At 42.7% G+C, this 23,780-nt stretch overlaps 1 protein-coding gene across 3 annotated transcripts in view; it reads right to left on the reverse strand.

Moving 5' to 3' along the window:
* The window catches only part of LOC120515670 (A disintegrin and metalloproteinase with thrombospondin motifs 16), a 330,557-nt gene that overhangs the window by 23,093 nt on the left and 283,684 nt on the right, over window positions 1-23,780 (reverse strand). For all 3 annotated transcript variants that reach the window (XM_039736888.1, XM_039736889.1, XM_039736891.1), the window contains one exon: window positions 20,687-20,891. In XM_039736888.1, the coding sequence (XP_039592822.1) occupies window positions 20,687-20,891 (205 nt within the window). The remainder of the gene's footprint in view (window positions 1-20,686; window positions 20,892-23,780) is intronic.

Below are 23,780 nucleotides of genomic sequence, written 5' to 3' on the forward strand. Positions count from 1 at the left end.
TAAATAAACGCGTGTGGGTGATTCAAACGATACGACTTTTATCACACTGCGTCCCCGACTTTTTGCTGGTACTGCAACTCTCGCACATGTCACGTTAATTCCTGAGAACCTGCTCAGAGGACGCGTCAAATGAATGCTGGGAACACGTGGCAGCCATGATGTCTGCGCATACTTGTTCTGAGCGTGAAGTAGAAACGAGTCCTAAGTGTTAAGCCATGACAACGTTATCAAACTCGTTTATCCTTCTTAGTCCTAAGAGCTATTGATGTCTTTTTTTTAATAAAATCCTTTACTCATCCCTCTATTTACTGAACTTGCAAGGCCACAAGGAGATTAACAAACTTGAACAAACATGAACTTGCAGAGCCACAAGGAGATGGAACCTCACCAAGCAGCACTGGGCATAAGGCAAAAAACTAATTTTGGCTGGCAAAAAATATGACTTTTTTTTTTAATTAACTTTTTTAAAAAATGTAAAAAAATAAGATGGATGTCACAAAATTAAGACGATAAGTTAAGATTGTTATTACAAAAATATACATTTTTAAAGGGACATATCATCATTGTGCATTTAAATTATTTTTAAACCAGTAACGGCATACTGTATGATAACGTGCAGTGAATACACTTGACTTGATCATTCATACATTTCATCCTCTTTCTCTACACGTTAAGCATTCGCTTTCTCAGAGGTTTATCCGCTTGCTGCTTCCTGAGCAGCTCTTCTTTCCTCCACCCTAGCGGCCCGCTTCTTCTCTTCTTTTCGCGTTAAAACTGATTAAGTTTGTGTTTGTGTTGCAAGTACTTAGTATTTTTTCTTTCATTTTTCACTTAAGCTGGCACTTAAGTGTTCAATCTGCCTCAAGAATGATTTGAGATATGAAGAGGTAGAGGAAGTGATGGCGAAGGAGGTAGGAATGAGAACGGCGCCCGTACGCATGTGCCACACGGCTGCCCTGCTGGCCGCTGCCGAGAGTTGATTCTACAATAAAATAAAATAAAAATGCAAAGAGAAATAACCTTGGGGTGAATCATCAATCTGAAAGTGGATAGTAGACGTCACGTAGTATATGTGTACCAAATTTCAGGTCAACAGGTCAAACGGTTTGTCAGCTACGGGTGATTTAAAATCCTGGACAGACAAGCGGACAGCCACGGTAGATTAGAACTTTATTTAAATTCAACTTTAAATATAAAGTACTAGGAAATCTTATTTAAATAAAAATACATAGATAATGAATTCTAGCTAAGCTGCACACACTAAGAGGCTTATTTTATTATATTCCTTTCGTTTGAAGCAAATCTGAAATTAAAAGCAAAGCGTGATTAAAAACAGCTGTGACTGGTAATCTCGCCGTGGAGTTTCATCTTACAGCTTGGGCTTGCGGCACGTGTGCCTGTAGGACCGAATCGAGATGGCAACCAGAGATCGAATGTAACACCTAGAAAACACGAGGCCGCGACATGCAGACAAGATTAGGAAAATGTCATCTGAATCAGCAAAACGTCCCAAAAATAAATAAATAAATTAATAAGTGTTCTATAAAACATTCAAACATTTGTTTTACATTTGTGCTTTTTGATTGGGCTGGCAGAACCACAAAGCATGTTAGAATTACAGGATGGAAAACATGAAACTTTTTTCTTTTTTTTTTGTTTATAGCAGTTTAAAACTGTGAGCAATCATTTCTGGTCTTGTGATAACTATTAGAAGACGCCATAACTATTGTTTGTCCCAGAAGGCTGGGGACCCTACACAGCCGTGACGCCTGGACGGTCCACGAGATGGGCGATATCTTCCCTGGGCCACGAGAGGGCAGCCGCCCTGGTCTGCTTGGGGGTCACTGGAACAGAGCTGGAAAGCTTATCCCTATGGGAGGATGTGGTGTGGAAGAAACTTTAATACATACAGACACCCCTCCACTGGAATGCCTCGATTTAAGTAATAAAACACAGGCAGGAGAAGACGTCAATCGTTATTCTTTATCTAAATCTTCGAAGAGGTAACAAGTGTATTACATGTTAGCCACATGTTAGTCACATTGGTACAAAAGAAAAAATGTCCTCAGGCTATGTTTATACAATTCATTGATTAGGTCACTTTTCTTTAAAAGTAATTCATTACAAATTCAGAAAACGATTAACATGATTGGTTATGATAGATAGTCCTGTTTGTTTAGGATGTACGTGACCTTTTAAAAAATTTATATTTTACATTTTTATTTTTAGGAGCTGTGAATTTAAAGAAAAACTTAAAAAGAACAATGGCCTATATATATATACAGTATATATATATATATATATATATATATATATATATATATATATATATATATATATTGTCACGCACGTGCATGGGAGACAGCTAAAGGGCTCGAGTGAAGGCAGTTCTGAGGCATGCGGGATATGGCAGAGTGCACTAACTCTCTTTCTCACTTCCTGTAGACCAAACCCGGGAGGCTCCACCTCTCTTGACATCACTTCTGGGACCGAACCAATGGAAACAGACCTTACCAGCTCCGGCCCCCCTGATGTCACATCCGGGCCTGATCCAATGAATAATGAACACGTGCCCGATCCTTATGACCTCACTTCCTGTCTTCCCCTTTAAAAGCCTACCCTTTTCCCTTATCCCGCAGTCTGGTTTTGGACTCCATTGTATGCACTTCAGTGCTAGTTACTTTGAAAACGACTTTTGCAGCCCACCAAATTATATGGGTGGCTGCCCCAGACCTTTATCTGTCTTTGTCTCGTTTTGTGACTATATATATATATATATATATATATATATATATATATATATATATATATATATATATATATATATATATAAACTGCTCAAAAAATTAAAGGAACACTTTGAAAACACATCAGATCTCAATGGGAAAAAGAAATCCTCCTGGATATCTATACTGATATAGACTGGGTAATGTGTTAGGAGCGAAAGGATGCCACATCGTTTGATGGAAATGAAAATGATCAACCTACAGAGCCCTGAATTCAAAGGCGCCCCAAAATCAGAGTGAAAAATTATGTGGCAGGCTAGTCCATTTTGCCAAAATTTAATTGCAGCAACTCAAAATTGTATGCAGCACTTTGTATGGCCCCTGTGTTCTTGTATACATGCCTGACAACATCGGTGCATGCTTCTAATGAGATGACAGATGGTGTTGTGGGGGATCTCCTCCCAGATCTGGACCAGGGCATCACTGAGGTGCAACCTGGTGGCATTGGATGGACCAAAACATAATGTCCCAGAGGTGTTCTATTGGATTTAGGTCAGGAAAGTGTGGTGGCCAGTCAATGGTATCAATTCCTTCATCCTCCAGGAACTGCCTGCATACTCTCACCACATGAGGCCAGGAATTGTCGTGCACCAGGAGCCACTGTACCAGCATAGGGTCTGACAATGGGTCCAAGGATTTCATCCTGATACCTAATGGCAGCCAAGGTGCCTTTGTCAAGCCTGTAGCGGTCTGTGTGACCCTCCATGGATATGCCTCCCCAGACAATCATTAACCCACCACCAAACTGCTCATGCTGAATGATGTTACAGGCAGCATAATGTTCTCCATGGCTTCTCCAGACCCTTTCACTTCTGTCACGTGCTCAGGGTGAACCTGCTCTCATCTGTAAAAAAGCACAGGGCACCAGTGGTGCATCTGCCAATTCTGGTATTCTATGGCGAATGCCAATCGAGCTGCATGCTGCTGGGCAGTGAGCTCAGGGCCCATTAGAGGACATGGGGCCCTTGGGTCACCCTCATGAAGTCTTTCTGGTTGTTTGGTCAGAGACATTCACACCAGTGGCCTGCTGGAGGTCATTTTGTAGGGCTCTGGCAGTGCTCATCCTGTTCCTCCTTGCCCAAAGGAGCAGATACTGGTCCTGCTGATGGGTTATGGACCTTCTATGGCCCTCTCCAGCTCTCCTAGAGTAACTGCTTGTCTCCTAGAATCTCCTCCATGCCCTTGAGACTGTGCAGGGAGACACAGCAAACCTTCTGGCAATGACACGTATTGATGTGCCATCCTGGAGAAGTTGGACTACCTGTGCAACCTCTGTAGGGTCCAGGTATCGCCTCATGCTACCAGTAGTGACACTGACTGTAGCCAAATGCAAAACTAGTGAAGAAACAGTCAGAAAAGATGAGGAGGGAAAAATGTCAGTGGCCTCCACCTGTTAAACCATTCCTGTTTTGGGGTCATCTCATTGTTGCCCTCTAGTGCATCTGTTGTTAATTTCATTAACACCACAGCAGCTGAAACTGATTAACAACCCCTCTGCTACTTAACTGACCAGATTAATATCCCATAAGTTTCATTGACTTTATGCTATACTCTGATTAAAAGTGTTCCTTTAATTCTTTTGAGCAGTATATATATATATATATATATATATATATATATATATGTATATATACTGTATATATATATATATTATGATCCAGCTTGGTTCAAAACAGGAAACACATTTTATTATTGTGAATAAAAAATAATAGCGTCAGCTTTTAAGCATAAGCTCAAAAGGATATGAGACTCAGACTCATGCCAGGTGTACACTTAGAGCAGGGTTCAAATTTAACTCTTACAGCGGCCACCACCAGGGGGTGCCCGGACAGTTATGGATCCTGGATGGCAACATTTCCAGCACACCAGGAAGTGCTGCCGGAAGAAGTCCCATGGGCACCCGGAGTGCTTCCGCGCGTGCTCATCTGACACTTTCGCCACACCAGGATGGAGCTCCTGGAGCCCATCCAGGTTATTATAAAAGGGGCCGTCTCCCTCCAGTAAGGTGACCAGAATTTTTTGGGCCAATCCACGGAAATGGTGGGGGGGTGAGCTAGAGGAGCGTAGACTACATACAAAGCGAAAGCTTATCTCGCCAAAGTTGCAGGATGCGGTAAAGCATAACCTCCGTCAAAACACTGCGCATGCGCGCCGAGTTCAAATTATCCTGGTGATAAGATACATTCAAAAAAGTGAACCAGCTGAAACCGGGAAAAACATCTTAAACCGGGGACAAAACGGGGACATGTTTCTGAGTGGGGACAGTTGTCCGAAAACGGGGACGGATGGTCATCTTATCCTCCAGTAGACGAGCCGGAGCTGGGAGGAAGGAGATGGAGCTTGTGAGGAGGGGAGCGGAGATCAAAGAGAAAGAGAAAGAAAGAAAGAGAGAGAGAGACAAAGAGGCAGTTGTTGGAGAATAAGGCATTGTGGTGTTAGTGAATTAAAGGAGTGGATGAATGAGAACTACTTGTCTTTAAATACAGATAAAACAGAGATGTTAATTATTGGAGGCAATGACGCTGATCACAACAATATTTTGTCGTCATTTAACTCAGTTGGAATCACCATTAATTTTATTGAATCAGCCTGAAATCTCGGAGTTATCTTTGACTCTAGCATGTCATTTAAAGAGCATATTACAAAGTTGTCCAAAACATGTTTCTTCCATCTTAAAAATGTTAGGAAATTAAGGTGCTTTCTAAATAAACAGAATTCTGAGAAATTAATTCATGCATTTATTTCTAGTGTAGTAGGATTGACTACTGCAATGCGGTGTTCACTGGATGTTCAAACTGTTCTTTATACAGCCTCCAGTTAATCCAAAATGCGGCTGCAAGAATTATTACAAGAACAAGAAAATATGAATACATAACTCCAGTTCTTAAATCCTTACACTGGCTCCCGGTTAAATTTAGGGCAGATTTCAAAATCCTCCTTTTAACATTTAAAGCATTAAATGGCCGAGGTCCAGCTTACTTGTCTGAACTTATCATGACTTACAAACCACAGCGCACATTAAGATCTCAAGATGCCGGTCTGCTTATGATTCCAAGAATTAATAAAATAACAGTGGGAGGTTGAGCCTTTAGTTACATTGCCCCTAAACTGTGGACTGATCTGCCTGCTACTATAAGAGATGCCCCCTCGGTCTCAGCCTTTAAATCCTGGCTGAAGACTCACTGCTTCAGTTTAGACCACCCTGACTAGAGCTACTGATTAACTGTACAGACTGCAGCTCTGTTGTTAGTCATTAGCACTAAAACACAAGTAACATGATAGTTATAATTGAATTCTAACCTTCACCTATTCTGTTTCTGTTCTCGGTGCTCAAATGTGGCAATTGGTGCCACGGCCCACCTGCCAAGATGTTTGCCTGCCTATGGTAAAGTCATCCCTGATGGAAGATCACAGGAATCGTGGGAAAGAGGGGTCCTTTCATCGGATTGGCTGGCCGAGCAACGTTTCAGCCGTGGAATGGCCAAATGGGGGAGACAGCTTGTTGGATGAGGTCTCCAGGACTCTAAAAATATCCAAATCTTATTATGTGATATCATCTACAGTTAAATTCTGCTCCGTGCTTCTAAAATCTTTATTATTATGCTGTATTAAGGATTTGTTCTGTTCTGTATATTGTATTGTATTGACCCCCTTCTTTTGACACCCACTGCACGCCCAACCTACCTGGAAAGGGGTCTCTCTTTGAACTGCCTTTCCCGAGGTTTCTTCCATTTTTCCCTACAAGGTTTTTTTGGGAGTTTTTCCTTGTCTTCTCAGAGAGTCAAGGCTGGGGGGCTGTCAAGAGGCAGGGCCTGTTAAAGCCCATTGCGGCACTTCTTGTGTGATTTTGGGCTATACAAAAATAAACTGTATTGTAAAACTGTATTGTGCAATTGATAAATAAAGGAGTGTACATTCTGGTGTCTGTCTGTCTGTGTCCGGGGGCTGTCTTTCCACAACGTTTAAAAAGTATGGGGAGTTAGCTCAATACAATAAAGCAGTACAATAGCAATAGGACAAGTAGAGAGCAAAATGCAAGAGTAGACGATGTCACAGAAGAGGATTTGCTCATGGGATTGTGTGTGGGTAAAATTGGCAAATATATCCCCTTAAAATAAAACTACAATACAATAAAGTGGGCAGAAAGTAAAGAGTCCTGAATCCTTTCTGAATCCACTGTCCATTCAATCCATTGCTTTGAGTGTTATAGATTTCTAAGCCATGGGCGCCTAGCACTTCCTGTAGTCAGTGCCCTGCCAAGGTGCCCCGCCAGTCTGCATGGCCACTCTGTTAAGATCTGCCTGCTTGTCCTTTAGAGGCGGCCATCTGCTCAGTCAGTGACCGAGCCAAACAGTGGACACAGGAAGGATTCAGGGCTCTTCACTTTCTGCCCACTTTATTGTGTTGTAGTTTTATTATAAGTGGATACATTTGCCAGCTTTACTCGCACGCAATCCCAGAACTCTGAGCAAATCGGAATCCTCTTTTGTGATATCATCTACTCTTGAATTTTGCTCTGCTCTTGTAATATTTACAATACAATACAATACAATTTATTTTTGTATAGCCCAAAATCACACAAGAAGTGCCGGAATGGGCTTTAACAGGCCCTACCTCTTGACAGGCCCCAAGTCTTGACTCTCTAAGAAGACAAGGAAAAAACTCCCAGAAAAACACTAGTAGGGAAAACGGAAGAAACTTTGGGAAAGGCAGTTCAAAGAGAGACCCCTTTCCAATGAAGGGTGGGCATGCAGTGGGTGTCAAAAAGAAAGTGATCAATACAATACAATGCAATACACAGAACAGAACAAATCCTCAATACAGTATAAAAATAAAAAATATTACAAGTACGGAGTAGAATTTAACAGTAGATGATATCACATAATATGATTTGGATTTGTTTATTTCTATTGTGCTATTATATTGTATTGAGGATTACTTGTGTTTTGTTCTGTGTATTATATTGACCCCCTTTTTTGACTCGTCCCCCAACTACCTGGAAAGGTGTCTCTCACTGAATTGCCTTTCCTTAGGTTTCTTCCATTTTTTACCCTACAAGGGGAGTTTTTCCTTGTCTTCTTAGGCCAGGTTTAAACTTCACGTGACGCGACACATGCTCCAGCGGACGATATTGCTACGCAGGCGTTTTACTGTTCATACTTGTGCACGTACTTTACGTAAATCTGGAAGATTCCACCATGTGGCAGATCGAGATATCAGCACTGTGAGAAACCGTTCGGCTTCGCTGTGTTGTGAATTGCCTGAAACATCCATTAAATTCCGACGACACACTGCACACAGTATCTCTGTAAAGGATGGATGTTTAATGATTAATCCCATCACTCCAGGGATGCACCCATTCCAGCAAGCACTGGGCACGAGGCATAAAACAATCCCTGGGTGGGGCATCAGCTCATTGTAAGGTGAACACAAGCACTCACATACACCAGTGTCATTTTAGTGTCACCAAATCCCCAAATCTGCATATCTTTAGAAGGAAACTGGAGCACACTGTGGAAACCCAGCAGGAAAATACGCAAAATCCAGGCAGGGAACACCAGCGACTTGACTCACTGCAAGACAGCAGTGCTACCGCTTCACCACCGTGTCACCACCATGTGTGTAATTATTATCAGTGTTCATTATTTAGATAGTGTCAGGGATGCCAGGGGCCACGACCCGGCCGAGACGATATGAAGGACCGGATGTGGGTCTGCACCCACCCTGGATCATGTGGGGGTTGCCTTCCGGGTTGCTTTGGGGGCCACGGGTACAGGGCATGGAAGCCCTACCCTGTAGGGGCCCGTGGTCACCGCCAGGAGGCGCCAAAATGCCTTGGGGACCTGTTACCCCAGCACTTTCGCCACACCAGGAAGTTCTGGGGGGAAGATTTATGACGGAGCCAGGAGGACAGCCGGCACTTCCGCCACGCTGGGGCGTGGCTAGAGGAGGAATGCCGGGAACACCTGGGGCTCATCCGGGTCCTGTATAAAAGGGGCCGTCTCCCTTCATTCGAGGCTGGAGTCGGGTGGAAGGAGGACGAGGCAAGAGGAGCTGTGGAGGTGGCCCGAAGACAAGGCATTGTGGCCAGGACTGAGTGTTTTGGGGTAATTGTGCATGTGACTGAGGTCTGAGTGACCATTGGCTGGGGTCTTAGTGACCATTATTGTAAAATATATATTGTAAATAAACGTGTGGTGGTTTGATGACAACATGTCCGCCTGTCTGTGTCCGGGTCGGGTTCACAATAGATAGATACTTTATTAATCCCAAGGGGAAATTCACATAATCCAGCAGCAGTATACTGATACAAAGAAACAATATTAAATTAAGTAGAAATAAAAATGAAAAATGAAAAAAATAAAAATAAAAAAAGCAGACAATAACTTTGAGTAATGCTAGCATTTACTCCCCGGGTGAAATTGAAGAGTCGCATAGTGTGGGGGAGGAACGATCTTCTCAGTCTGTCAGTGGAGCAGGACGGTGACAAAAGTCTGTCACTGAAGCTACTCCTCTGCCTGGAGATGACACTGTTCAGTGGATGCAGTGGATTATTCATGATTGACAGGAGTTTGCTCAGTGCCCGTCGCTCTGCCACAGATGTTAAACTGTCCAACTTTACTCCTACAATAGAGCCTGCCTTCTTAACAAGTTTGTCCAGGCGTGAGGCGTCTTTCATCTTTATGCTGCCACCCCAGCACACCACGCGTAGAAGAGGGCACTCGCCACAACCGTCTGGTAGAACATCTGCAGCATCTTACTGCAGATGTTGAAGGATGCCAACCTTCTCAGAAAGTATAGTCTGCTCTGACCTTTCTTACATAGAGCATCAGTATTGGCAGTCCAGTCCAATTTGTCATCCAGCTGCACTCCCAGATATTTAAAGGTCTGCACCCTCTGCACACAGTCACCTCTGATGATCACAGGGTCCATGAGGGGCCTAGGCCTCCTAAAATCCACCACCAGCTCCTTGGTCTTGCTGGTGTTAAGGTGTAAGTGGTTTGAGTCGCACCATTTAACAAAGTCTTTGATTAACTTTCTGTATTTCTCCTCCTGCCCACTCCTGATGCAGCCCACAATAGCAGTGTCATCAGCGAACTTTTGCACGTGACAGGACTCCGAGTCATATTGGAAGTCTGATGTATATAGATTGAACCGGACCAGAGAAAGTACAGTCCCCTGCTGCGCCCCTGTATTGCTGAACACAATGTCAGACCTGCAGTTCCCAAGACGCACATATTGAGGTCTGCCTGTAAGATAGTCCACAATCCATGCCACCAGGTGTGAGTCTACTCCCATCTCAGTCAGCTTGTCTCTAAGGAGCAGAGGTTGGATGGTGTTGAAGGTGCTAGAGAAGTCTAAAAACATAATTCTTACAGCACCACTGCCTCTGTCCAGGTGGGAGAGGGATCAGTGTAGCATATAGATTTGTTTATTTAAACAAAATTAAGGATTTATCTGCAAAATGTAATATACACTCACCTAAAGGATTATTAGGAACACCATACTAATACGGTGTTTGACCCCCTTTCGCCTTCAGAACTGCCTTAATTCTACGTGGCATTGATTCAACAAGGTGCTGAAAGCATTCTTTAGAAATGTTGGCCCATATTGATTGGATAGCATCTTGCAGTTGATGGAGATTTGTCGGATGCACATCCAGGGCACGAAGCTCCCGTTCCACCACATCCCAAAGATGCTCTATTGGGTTGAGATCTGCTGACTGTGGGGGCCATTTTAGTACAGTGAACTCAATGTCATGTTCAAGAAACCAATTTGAAATGATTCGAGCTTTGTGACATAGTGCATTATCATGCTGGAAGTAGCCATCAGAGGATGGGTAGGTACATGGTGGTCATGAAGGGATGGACATGGTCAGAAACAATGCTCAGGTAACCCGTGGCATTTAAACGATGCCCAATTGGCACTAAGGGGCCTAAAGTGTGCCAAGAAAACATCCCCCACACCATTACACCACCACCACCAGCCTGCACAGTGGTAACAAGACATGATGGATCCATGTTCTCATTCTGTTTACGCCAAATTCTGACTCTACCATTTGAATGTCTCAACAGAAATCGAGACTCATCAGACCAGGCAACATTTTTCCAGTCTTCAACTGTCCAATTTTGGTGAGCTCGTGCAAATTGTAGCCTCTTTTTCCTATTTGTAGTGGAGATGAGTGGTACCCGGTGGGGTCTTCTGCTGTTGTACCCCATCCACCTCAAGGTTGTGCGTGTTGTGGCTTCACAAATGCTTTGCTGCATCCCTCGGTTGTAACGAGTGGTTATTTCAGTCAAAGTTGCTCTTCTGTCAGCTTGAATCAGTCGGCCCATTCTCCTCTGACCTCTAGCATCAACAAGGCATTTTCACCCACAGGACTGCCGCATACTGGATGTTTTTCCCTTTTCACACCATTCTTTGTAAACCCTTGAAATGGTTGTGCGTGAAAATCCCAGTAACTGAGCAGATTGTGAAATACTCAGACCGGCCCGTCTGGCACCAACAACCATGCCACGCTCAGAATTGCTTAAATCACCTTTCTTTACCATTCTGACATTCAGTTTGGAGTTCAGGAGATTGTCTTGACCAGGACCACACCCCTAAATGCATTGAAGCAACTGCCATGTGATTGGTTGATTAGATAATTGTATTAATGAGAAATTGAACAGGTGTTCCTAATAATCCTTTAGGTGAGTGTACATAGTTTAATGCATTTCATCATGAAAGTGATAACAAGTATAAATCTAAGGATTCTAAATGTGTAGAGTGCTGGAATATCATACATGTAATGTGTTCTGTGTTTCTGTGTGGCGATTGCTACTTACCACTGCTGTCAGGTCAGGAGGAAGGCCCAGATGCGTATAATGATTAACAACTGGGTCGGTTTTAAGATGATAACGTTTATGATGGTCTGCTTTAATAATAAAGTAAACTATGAGGTTAAAGTGGACATTTCGAGATTTAAGCCGAAATTTCCACTTTAATCACAAAACAGACCTTTTCACTGTGTCCTTAATTTTTTTCCTCTGTGGCTCAAATACGCTGTTGTACATTCTGTTGCTGTTGTGAAGGTGCAAAAAACAAAAAGACAGCACAGAAGATGGTATGTAAGATCTTTCAAATGTATCGTGTCATTACGATGGGGAATACACGACGCCTGGATATAAAACCACCACGAATGCATTTGTATGTTGGCATTTAACTCCACCATATCGAACCACTCATCAAACATCGAAGTGCGCACATCGATCCCGTAGAATCCTCAAAGCGGCTCTCTGTCACGTGTAGATAGTAAACAGAGACTCTGACGTCACGTTCCGACTTGAACACACTGTGCCCCCCGACTTTTTGTTGGTACTGCAGCTCTCGTACGCGTCACGTTAATTTCTGAGGACCTGCTCAGAGGACGCGTTAAATGAATGCTGGGAATGCGTGGCAGCCATAATGCGTGCATGTACGTGTTCTGAGCGTGAAGTATAAATGAGCCTTAGAGAGTCAAGGCTGGGGGGGCTGTCAAAAGACAGGGCCTGTTAAAGCCCATTGCGGCACTGCTTGTGTGATTTTGGACAATACAAAAAATAAGTTATTTTGTATTGTGTATTGTATATACAATATATCTTCATACAATATATCTTCTGCTACTATTAGGGGTTGCCACAGCGGATTGTCTTTCTTCCATATCGTCCTGTCCTCTGTGTCTTGTTCTGTCACACCCATCACCTCCATGTCCTCTCTCACCACATCCATAAAACTTCTCTTAGGCCTTCCTCTTCTCCTCTTCCCTGGCAGCTCTATCCTTAGTACCCTTCTCTTAATATACCCAGCATCTCTCCTCTGCACATGTCCAGACCAACACAATCTCACCTCTCTGACTTTGTCTCCCAACCATCCAACCTGAGCTGACCCTCTAATGTCCTCATTTCTAATCCTGTCCATCCTCATCACACCAATGCAAATCTTAGCATCTTTAACTCTGCCATCTCCAGCTCTGTCTTCTGTGCCACCGTCTCCAGCCGATATAACATAGCTGGTCTCACTACCGTCCTGTAGACCTTCTGTCAGCCAATCACTCCTGACACTCTTCCCCACCCATTCCACTCTGCCTGCTCTCTCTTTTTCACTTCTCTTCCAGAATTCCCATTACTCTGAACTATTGGTTAAAAAGTATTTAAACTCATCCACCTTCGCCAACTCTACTCCCTCCATCCTCACCATTCCAATCACCTCCCTCTCATTCACACACATGTATTGTGTCTTGGTGGTCCTACTGACCTTCATTCCTCTCTTCTACAGAACAAACCTCCAGTGTCTCCCTAACCTGCTCCCTACTATCACTACAGATCACAATGTCATCAGCAAACATCATAGTCCACGGGGACTCCTGTCTCATCTGGTCTGTCAACCTGTCCATCACCATTGCAAATAAGAAAGGGCTCAGAGCCGATCCCTGATGTAATCCCACCTCCACCTTGAATGCATCCGTCACTCCTACCACAGACCTCACCACTGTCACACTTCCCTCGTACTTATCCTATACAACTTTTATGTACTTCTCTGCCACTCTTGACTTCTTCATACAATACCACAGCTCCTCTTGAGGCACCCTGTCATATGCTTTCTCCAGGTCCTCAAAGATGCAATGCAACTCCTTCTGGCCTTCTCTATCCTTCATCAACATACTCAAAGCAAACATCACATCAGTGGTGCTCTTTCTTGGCATGAAACCATCCTGCTGCTCACTAATCATCACTTCATTTCTTAACCGAGCTTCCACTACTCTTTCCCATAACTTCATGCTGTGGCTCATCAATTTTATCTCCCTGTAGTTACTACAGTCCTGCGCATCCCTCTTATTCTTAAATATCGGCACCAGTACACTTCCTCTCCACTCCTTAGGCATCCTCTCACATTCCAAGATTCAATTAAACAATCTGGTTTAAAACTCCACTGCCATCTAAACACCTCCATGCTTCCACAGGTATGTCATCTGGACCAACAGCTTTTCCATTATTCATCCTCTTCATAGCTGTCCTTACTTCCTCCTTGCTAATCTATTGCACTTCCTGATTCACTATCTCCACATCATCCAACCTCTTCTCTCTCTCAATGACTTCATTCATCAGCCTCTCAAAGTACTCTTTCCATCTGCTCAACACACTCTCCTCACTTGTCAGCACGTTTCCATCTTTATCCTTTATCACCCTAACCTGCTGCAGATCTTTCCCAGCTCGGTCCCTCTGTCTAGCCCACCGGTCCTTTTCTCCCACCTTAGTGTCCAACCTCTCATATAACTCATCATAGGCCTTCTCTTTAGCCTTCGCCACCTCTCTCTTCACCTGGCACCTTATCTCCTTGTACTCTTGTCTACTTTCTGCATCTCTCTGACTATCCCATTTTGTTCTTTGCTGTCGTCTTCCTCTGTATTTACAATATATAATATATGTATATAATATAATATAGCCCTGCGGTGGGCTGTCGGCATGCCCAGAATTTGTTCCTGCCTTGCACTCTGTGTTGGCTAGGATTGGCAACAGCAGGCCCTCCGTGACTCTGTGTTAGGATATAGTGGGTTGGATGATGGATGGATAATATAATATTATAATATATTATATAATAAGCATAATATCCAGCCATCTGGTTTCTACACCCGCTCATCCTAAACAGGATCACAGGGAAGCTGGAGTATATCCCAGCAAGCACAGGGCACAAGGAAGGAACAGGGCACTAGCCCACCACAGGGTAAACACATACACACACACACATCAGGGGCCAATTTAGCATCATCAGATCCCTCTAACCTGCCTGCTTTTGGACTGTGGGAGGAAAGCAGAGCACTTGGAGGAAACCCACAAGAACATGGTGGCTTGAACTCCGGCATCCTTGTTGTGACGAAGCGGCACTATCAGTGCCCCACTGTTTTTTATGTGTGTGACACGCACTGTTACCTATTGTATCAATGAGCCGCAAAGCTGTGCGCCTTACTGGCTCTAACAGAAGTCGGAAACAAAGGGATTGAGTCGGTGGCCGGTGGATATCAGACAAATCGGTGACATGGCCGATGACTTTGTTGTTTGGTGGCTGGGTTGTTGTGGATTTTACAGCCCTTTCTGTCATATCGTTGGTGGCACAGCCATCACTAAAGTGAACCTATGAACAGCTAGCGGTAGGGTTTTCACAAGCCAATGGGGAATTACTGAAATTTTCAGCATTAACATTAGACTTTGGAATATTTTGCACTTCTGTTTGTTTCCTTTTGCTAATAAAACCAAAAAACAGAAGTTAGGCGAGACATCATTTATGTTTCCCTCCAACAAGATACAGCCTAACAGTAGTGATGGTCGATTCACAAACAATTCATTGTTTTTGAATGACTCTTTTCAGTAAATCAGATGAATTGATTTGGTGGAGCTTAACAGGAGTGCTGAGTAACTTCAGTGAGGTACAAGTTGATAACTCTGGTTAACATCACATGTTTTCAGTAGCTATGATTAATTAATAATTCTTTATATTCAATTAGCGCTCTTCTCACTACTCAACGCTTCAGTGAGTGGGCAGTCACTTCAACCACAACCACTAATGTACAGCATCCACCTGGATGATGTGACGGCAGCCATTTTGTGCCAGTACACTCACCACACTGTGGTGAAAGAGACAGCCAATTAGAGACAGGAGACAATTAGGGGGCCAGAATGACTAGGCCATGGTGAGCAGGAGACTGACTGTACCCCCGTGTCGCTAAGTGACACTATGATATCCCTGCAGAAAATTGTAGGGAGCATTGATGTTCATCATGAGGGGCAGGCAGCATGGGGTCTACACAGGGAGCAAATAATGCTTTAAGTAAGGTGACCATCCGTCCCCGTTTTCGGACAACTGTCCCCACTCAGAAACATGTCCCTTAAGATTTTGTCCCCGGTTTCAGCTGGTTCACTTTTTTGAATGTATCTTATCACCAGCATAATTTGAACTCGGCGCGCATGCGCAGTGTTGTGACGGAGGTTATGCTTTACCGCATCCTGCAACTTTGGCGAGATGTCCCCGGATTGGCCCAAAAAATTCTGGTCACCTTACTTTAAGTACTTCTGAGGTTCCAAGATGTAGGGTCTCCTAGAATCACCAGAGAAGATCTTGGGGGAAAAGACTCAGGGCTTCCATAGGTTGTATTTGACACCATAAGAAGGCCATGGAAGTATCTGAATGGGATAGATAAATCTGTGACAAAGGGATCAACTTTAGGGAGGAAGAGAGTCCAGATTAGACAAAGAGTTTGGAGTGGATAAAGGGAAACCCTAGTGTGTTACTTCAGAGAGGTACATGTAAGCTGTTAGATGGGACTCTAAGATCTGTATAAGCAGGTTCAGAGAGGGCAGCAAGTTCTTGGTGTTCCTCGTCTATCTAACACAATTTAATGAAATTAAATCCTTCTGTATTTCCCTACCTTGTTTTTGTACCTTAGGTTTGGTCATTGCACTTGTAATACTTTGGTCTCTGTGGTGTCACTCTGAGAGGACATCAGGATACACCCTAAAGGTGCCCAGAGATTTTCATTGACCACAGGAACCTCGGTTTTATGCCTCATCTGAAGGACGACACCATTTCTAGAGCACAGTGTACCCGTCACTGCATGGGGGCAATTGGGATCCTCATTCAGACGACTGTGTAAGCGACACCTGCTGGCATGACCAACACCTTTTCCAGTAGCGACTCAAGTATTTCTTGGTTGGTCTCTCATCCAAGTCCTGGCCAGGCCTGAACATTCTTAGTTTCAGGTGGATGACCTCTTCTGAAGTGCATGTGGTATGGCTGATTGGCATCATTTTAAGCAGTGTTGTGTAAGTTCACACCTCACAAGAACTCACTCAAAGTTCTGTTCACACAGATTAAAAGGAATACATTCACGTTCATAGGTCACCATTTCAGTTTTGAACTACATTAGTTCATGTTCAGTTCATTTTGTATTTTTTAAGGAGTGAGAATAAGTGACCCATGAGTTTACTTTTTTTTAATTTTGCATGCCTTATATTAGGTTATTACAGTGTTCTTGAATAAAATACAATAATTATGAAGACTTTTTTATTTAAATACACGTTATTGAGTTATACCCAGCAACAAACACGTATAAGCATATATGCTAATATCCATCCATCCATCCATTATCTAACCCGCTATATCCTAACTACAGGGTCGCGGTGGTCTGCTGGAATCAATCCTAGCCAACACCGGGCGCAAGGCAGGAAACACACTCCAGGCAGGGCACACAGACACACACACCAAGCACACACTAGGGACAATTTAGGACCGCCAATGCACCTAACCTGCATGTCTTTGGACTGTGGGAGGAAACCAGAGCACCCGAAGGAAACACACGCAGACACGGGGAGAACATGCAAACTCCACGCAGGGAGGACCCCGGAATTGCCACTGTGCTGCCCATATGCTAATATCCACCCAGTTAAAGAGGAAATTAAGTAGATGTGTGACGATGCGGGTTCGGCTCCACGCTCCCATCCGCTTTTCGGGAGCCCTTTAATCCAACACCGTCGATAATGTCACCGAGATGAACTAGACAGTGACAACAACAATTGAACAAGGGATGGTATTAAAAGGTGCAAAGTGCTTTTATTAAAATAGTCAAAAAAAACAAAGTGTTCAATTAAATGGTGCTGTGCAGTTCATTCAAAAGTTCAATAAATAATCCAGTAAAAGAAAACGTGGAGGTTAAAAATCAATAAATAGAAAATCTTCTTAAGCCCGGTGTCTTTCACTCCAGCGTCTCTCCTGCTTCACCCATCTGAGCATCACAACAAGTGAGACGCTCTCTCTGCAGCTAACCTTCACAATATCTGCTTGTACTACTACTGCTACTGTCAGTCGCCTTTCGGATCCTTGGCTCTGGTCGGCTCCCCTGACAGTGACTTGTGAATCCCTCTGCGACCGAGGCTCTCACACAGGGAACACCACGTCCCAAGTCCCGACTCCCGCTACCTTCCGCGGAGAGTACTGCACTTTCTGATCACTCCCGCCCTTCAAATCAAACTCTGTGGGAGCGACCACAACCACCACTTCTCCCAGGTGTTGGCCAAACACCCCGGCTGCCTTCAGCTGCCTGCGAGCGTTCGTTCAGTCGTTCGTTCGCTCGCTCGGCCGCCCGCTTCCTGCTGCACCGACTTGCTCTCTCGCCTCACTGATTCCTGCTACAACCTCCGTTTCCTTCTTTTCTTTTTCTTTCGTTTTGTTCTGTCTCTGATCTCTTTTCTAAACGACTCGCGCTTCTTTTATATTGAGGGGGCCATAGCAGCTGTAGCACATTAGCCACAGGAACAATCACAGATGTGGGCAGTCGCTCACCCGTGCACTAGGTGAGAAACGCCCACACCGCCGATTGCCCTGCAGCTTCGCTACAGATTATTTATTTAAACTAAAACTGCTGGCCTTGGCTGGAAGAGCTGTGGACCCATAACTCCACAAGATGCAAGTACACAAATAAATTGCCGCTCTATTTCCAACCATGTCACACAAATGGTGACTGTGGAGCCAATGTGTAGGTGAACTAACCGATTACGCTGCCGGTCAAAATTTCCTAACCCATTAACAGCTGTGTTTGGGGTTCTTCCAGAGGGGCTTAAAGTGGAGAAAGACAAACAAATTGTGATTGCATTCACTACACTGTTGGCACGCAGACTGATAAACTGGAAGAACACAAACTCTCCTTTTTTAAGTCAGTGGGAAACCGATGTGTTATATTATTTGAAATTGGAAAAAATCAAATACTCAGTTAGAGGATCTGTACAGACTTTTTTCAAAACATGGCAGGATCTAATCATCCATCCATCCATTTTCTAACCCACTGAATCCGAATACAGGGTCACGGGGGTCTGCCGGAGCCAATCCCAGGGCACAAGGCAGGAACCAATCCTGGGCAGGGTGCCAACCCACTGCAGGACACACACAAACACACCAAGCACACACTAGGGCCAATTTAGAATCGCCAATCCACCAAACCTGCATGTCTTTGGATTGTGGGAGGAAACCGGAGTGCCCGGAGGAAACCCACGCAGACACGGGGAGAACATGCAAACTCCACGCAGGGAGGCGAACCCAGGTCTCCTAACTGTGAGGCAGCAGCGCTACCACTGCGCCACCGTGCCGCCCGGATCTAATCAGTAATATTTTAAAATAAGTTTATAAAGCACAGAGAATTTATTAATTTAGGTATGTTTACAAGCCTTAAATTTTATGCCGTTTGGCTTGCTCTCTCTCTCAGGGGTGGGGATCGATCTGTTCTTAACTCAATTTTTCTTTTTGTAAAAACTTGATTGCTTTGTATGGATTGTAATAAAATTAATAAAAATAAAAAAAAAAAATTCTGTCACATATCGCATGTCCAATGGGAAAAAATATAAAGTGGCCTCACGAAGTCTAACGTTTTCCTAAAAATGAAAGCGGCGCTTCACCGCGTGCTCGTGCACAAGCATGGCAAACACATTCAGGGCCTATTTGACTTTACGTTATTTTTTCCGAGTACAAATAAATGGCCAAAAATTCATACGAAATAAATATTCATAAAAATCCACTATTTGTGCTTATCTGAATACCATATTCAGGTTCGGCTCCACCCCTACATTACAGGGTTAGGCAAAACATTTAATCTGGACCTAAACCCAATCCAGAATGTCACATAAAACTGAACTGAACTAGCTCACCGTCAAGTCCTTCACATGCAAATACGTTACGTTAAGTTCACTGTTCTTAGAAAAGGAGCTTAATCAATGAAGGCGCTCTTTTGAACTCATTCATGCACTACACTCCATATTATGATACCTGAACAAATAGACCACCCATGTATCAAATAATAAAACATGAGGTCTACATTGATATTTTGAATTCAACCCATCTTAGATGGGTAGCACAGCAAGATTTAGAAAATCTCTGTACATGCAGAATTTATAAATGTTAAGATTCTTTCTTTCTTTCTTTCTTTCTTTCTTTCTTTCTTTCTTTCTTTCTTTCTTTCTTTCTTTCTTTCTTTCTTCCTTTCTTTCTTCTCTCTTTCTTTCTTTCTTTCAGTCCTCAGTAACACTAAGAAGATACTACCCTTAAAACAAAATGAAAAGCTGACAAACATTCAAAAACAATAAATGATCACTACGAATACTCAGAAGTAAACACAAACAAGAGAAAGAATCGCTTCAGTTAATTAATTCTAAACTGTGATGATGAAGATGATGCTGTCAGTGAGAAGTTAAGTTCACCATTCTTAGAAAAAGGAGCCTGTGCAATGAACGCGCTCTTTTAAAGTAGTTCATGCACAACACTGATTTCAAGTCTGATCTTATTTTCTAAACCTTGTCATGCAGACGTATGCTCCATAATCTCCACCAATATACCTTCAATGAACTTTTCTAGTGATAAAGTTAACACTGGTGATTTAGCTATGCAAGTTTATAATTAACTGATATTTTAATCAAGGGAGATGTGTATTAAAATGCACGTACAGTATGCAGTAAAGGTTAATTTTCATTTGAAGAAAACAAAAATCTAAATAAGCTACAGTGTGGGCCAATGAGGAAAGTGGGTGGGCAGGGACAAACACTGGCCCCGCCCTAAACTGCCGACTGAAGTTTTTGTTTTTCTCTCCTCCATTGTCAACTGGCTGTAATTAATGGACAGATTATTAATGTCAATCAGCTTCAAACTACGTTTTTGTCCTCATGTACTCATTATGTACAGAATTGCAATTGTCACAGCTCTCTGCACCCACACTCAGTGAAGAGTGCTATACAAAAAATTAACTGAATTGAATTTTATTGAAAACCCCACAGGGCTCATATCTCAGGTGCGGGATCTAGTGTGCTAACCTCTGTGCCACCCATTACTTCTCATGTAAAGATACTTACCTCAGACCATGGTCCAACACTCCAAGCAGGTGGACAGCTGTGCATGTTGCATGATTGCCTGCGTAGGGGGACTGGTGCCTGGCACTTGGAGTCCGCCAGCGCCTGCATATCGTGGTTAGGTGTCTTCTGGACGCAGCTGACAGCCCTCATCTGTTCACCAGCTCCACAGCTCCGGCTGCACTCCCCCCAGTCGCCAGATCTCCAGCTGCACAGAGAATGAATTCAGTTGGTGAAAGTGGAAAGAAACTCTCAAAAGACATTAGAGATACTACAGCTGATTAACAAGCAGATTATACACTGTCACACACGGGAGGAAGCTAAAGGGCTCAAATGATGGTAATGCCACGCCAGACAATTGGGGTGGCAGTGTGCACTAAGCCTGTCTCTCTTTGTTCTGTAGACCACCTGAGGGAAATTCTGTCTGAGCCTGTCGACATCACTCCAGTTCTGGGCCCGATGATGTTACTTCCTCCATTCAACTTTAGAAACGCCATTTTGCTAGCCATGAATCAGTTCTGTTTTGGACTCCACTCTGTAAAGATCGATTGATGATTTTTTGCTCTCTTTTTCCGGCCAGCCTTTATCTGTGTTCTTCTCATTTATTTACACCACCATTAATTTGTGTGAATTTCCCCTTGGGATTAATAAAGTATCTATCTATCTATCTATCTATCTATCTATTATATAGTGCCTTTCATCCATCAAGTCAAGTTAAATAAAGAGAAAACTGAAATCTTAGTGATCAGCAATAATGGATACAATGAGGTTATTAGAAATAAACTGGATACATTAGGATTAAAAGTCAAGATGGAGGTAAAAAGCTTAGGGGTAATTGTTGACTGTAATCTGAATTTTAAATCGCATATTAATCAGATCACTAGGACAGCATTTTTTCACTTAAGAAACAAAGCAAAAGTTAGACCTTATCTCATTGAAAGATGGTGAGTAATTAGTTCACGCTATTGTTTTCAGTCAACTAGATTACTGTAACACACTCCTCTCAGGACTACCCAAAAAAGACATAAATCACTTGCAACGAGTGCAGAATGCAGCTGCTAGAATCCTAACTAGGAAAAGAAAATCTGAGCACATCACACCAGTCTTAGCGTCACTACACTGGTTACCTGTGTCATTCAGGATTGACTTTAAAATACTGCTTATGGTTTATAAAGCCTTAAATAATCTCGCTCCATCTTATATATCGGAATGTCTGACACGTTATATTCCAAATCGTAACCTCAGATCCTCAAATGAGTGTCTCCTTAGAATACGAAGAACAAAACTTAAAAGAAGTGGTGAGGCGGCCTTCTGCTGCTATGCACCTAAAATCTGGAATAGCCTGCCAATAGGAATTCGCCAGGCTGATACAGTAGAGCACTTTAAAACACTGCTGAAAACACATTACTTTAACATGGCCTTTTTATAACTTCAATTTAATTTAATTTAACTTAATCCTGATACTCTGTATGTTCAATTCATCATAATAACTATTCTTGGTGGCTCTAAAATCTGTACTGACCCCTACTCTCTCTTCTGTTTCTTTTTCCGGTTTCTTTGTGGTGGTGGCCTGCGCCACCACCACCTACTCAAAGCTTCATGATGCTCAAACAATGATGGACGGATTAAAAGGCAGAAGTCTACGTGACTATCATCATCATCAAGCTCTTCCGTGAGAATCCTAAATCCAAAGAGGACTGTTTCATTTATATTAGGTAGAATGCCCAGAGGGGACTGGGCGGTCTCATGGTCTGGAATCCCTACAGATTTAATTTTTTTTTCTCCAGCCGTCTGGAGTTTATTTTTTGTTTTTTCTGTCCCCCCTGGCCATTGGACCTTACTCTTATTTGATGTTAATTAATGTTGATTTATTTTGTTTTCTTATTGTCTCTTTTATTTTTCTATTCTTTATTATGTAAAGCACTTTGAGTTACTGTTTGTATGAAAATGTGCTATATAAATAAATGTTGTTGTTGTTGTATCTATCTATCTATCTATTAATTTTTCCATTCGCTTATACTGCTCAGCATAATAAAGCACTGGAGACTGTGAGAACACATTGGTCTGATGTGATGCACTGGTTCACTTCCAAGTCATAAGAAATATACAGGCACTTGGGGGCTGGGTGGTCTCGTGGCCTTGGAACCCCTGCAGATTTTTTTTTTCCTCCAGCCCTCTGGAGTTTATTTTTTGTTTTGTTCTTTCTGTCCTCCCGGCCATCTGACCTTACTTTATTTTTTGTTACTTAGTATTGCCTGATCTTATTATTTTTTTTTAAATTAACTTTTCTTTCTTCATCTTATAAAGCACTTTGAGCTACATCATTTGTATGAAAATGTGCTACAGAAATAAATTTTGTTGTTGATGAAGATCAACCCCAGAATGCACCCTGACAGTTGAACAGTATGAATGGTTAGATAAACATTTGCACATATTTTGCAATATGAACATAAGATAAATAACAGAGTAATCACATTTATACGGAAGCCACGAGATGACGTGCACAATCGTTATTTTTTTAAATTGTGTTCTCGAGATAACGGAATAATTTTATCAAGATCTCAATAAAACAAAAGATCTTGTTTTCTCGGAATTATGAAATAATTGTATCTAACCTTTAATGTTTAGTTTATTGAAGCCACGTCCTGTTTGAAATGGTAGAAGAGCAGAACTGTATTGATCAGCACGTCACATTTTTGTTCAATTAGGGGCTAAAATATGTTTATGCCTTAGTTTAGAAAATAATAACATTAGTGCCCGTCATTTAAGAAGATGGTTAGCAAGGCTTCAGTTGTACAGGTATCGCAATCTAAGCAAGCCTGATGCCAGGAGCAAAGGTTAAGTTTTGTTTTCTCAAGATTGTGATAAAATGATTCCGTTATCTCGAGAAAACAAAGTTCGTTGCTTCCAAAAAAGTTTTTGCTGAATGTGACAGGTACCTACTGAGTATGCGCAATATAGTTTTGGTTTTATGGCATCACGTAGGAACTCTGAGAAACAGACATTTATATGTTTACTGACAATAAAGTATTTAGTCACGTTTATGTTTCGCATAAGCTATTAAATTGAATAAGTGCTGCCGGAAATGAGTCATCAA

The sequence above is a fragment of the Polypterus senegalus genome, chromosome 15 (genome assembly GCF_016835505.1).
Source record: "Polypterus senegalus isolate Bchr_013 chromosome 15, ASM1683550v1, whole genome shotgun sequence".
NCBI lineage: Eukaryota > Metazoa > Chordata > Cladistia > Polypteriformes > Polypteridae > Polypterus > Polypterus senegalus.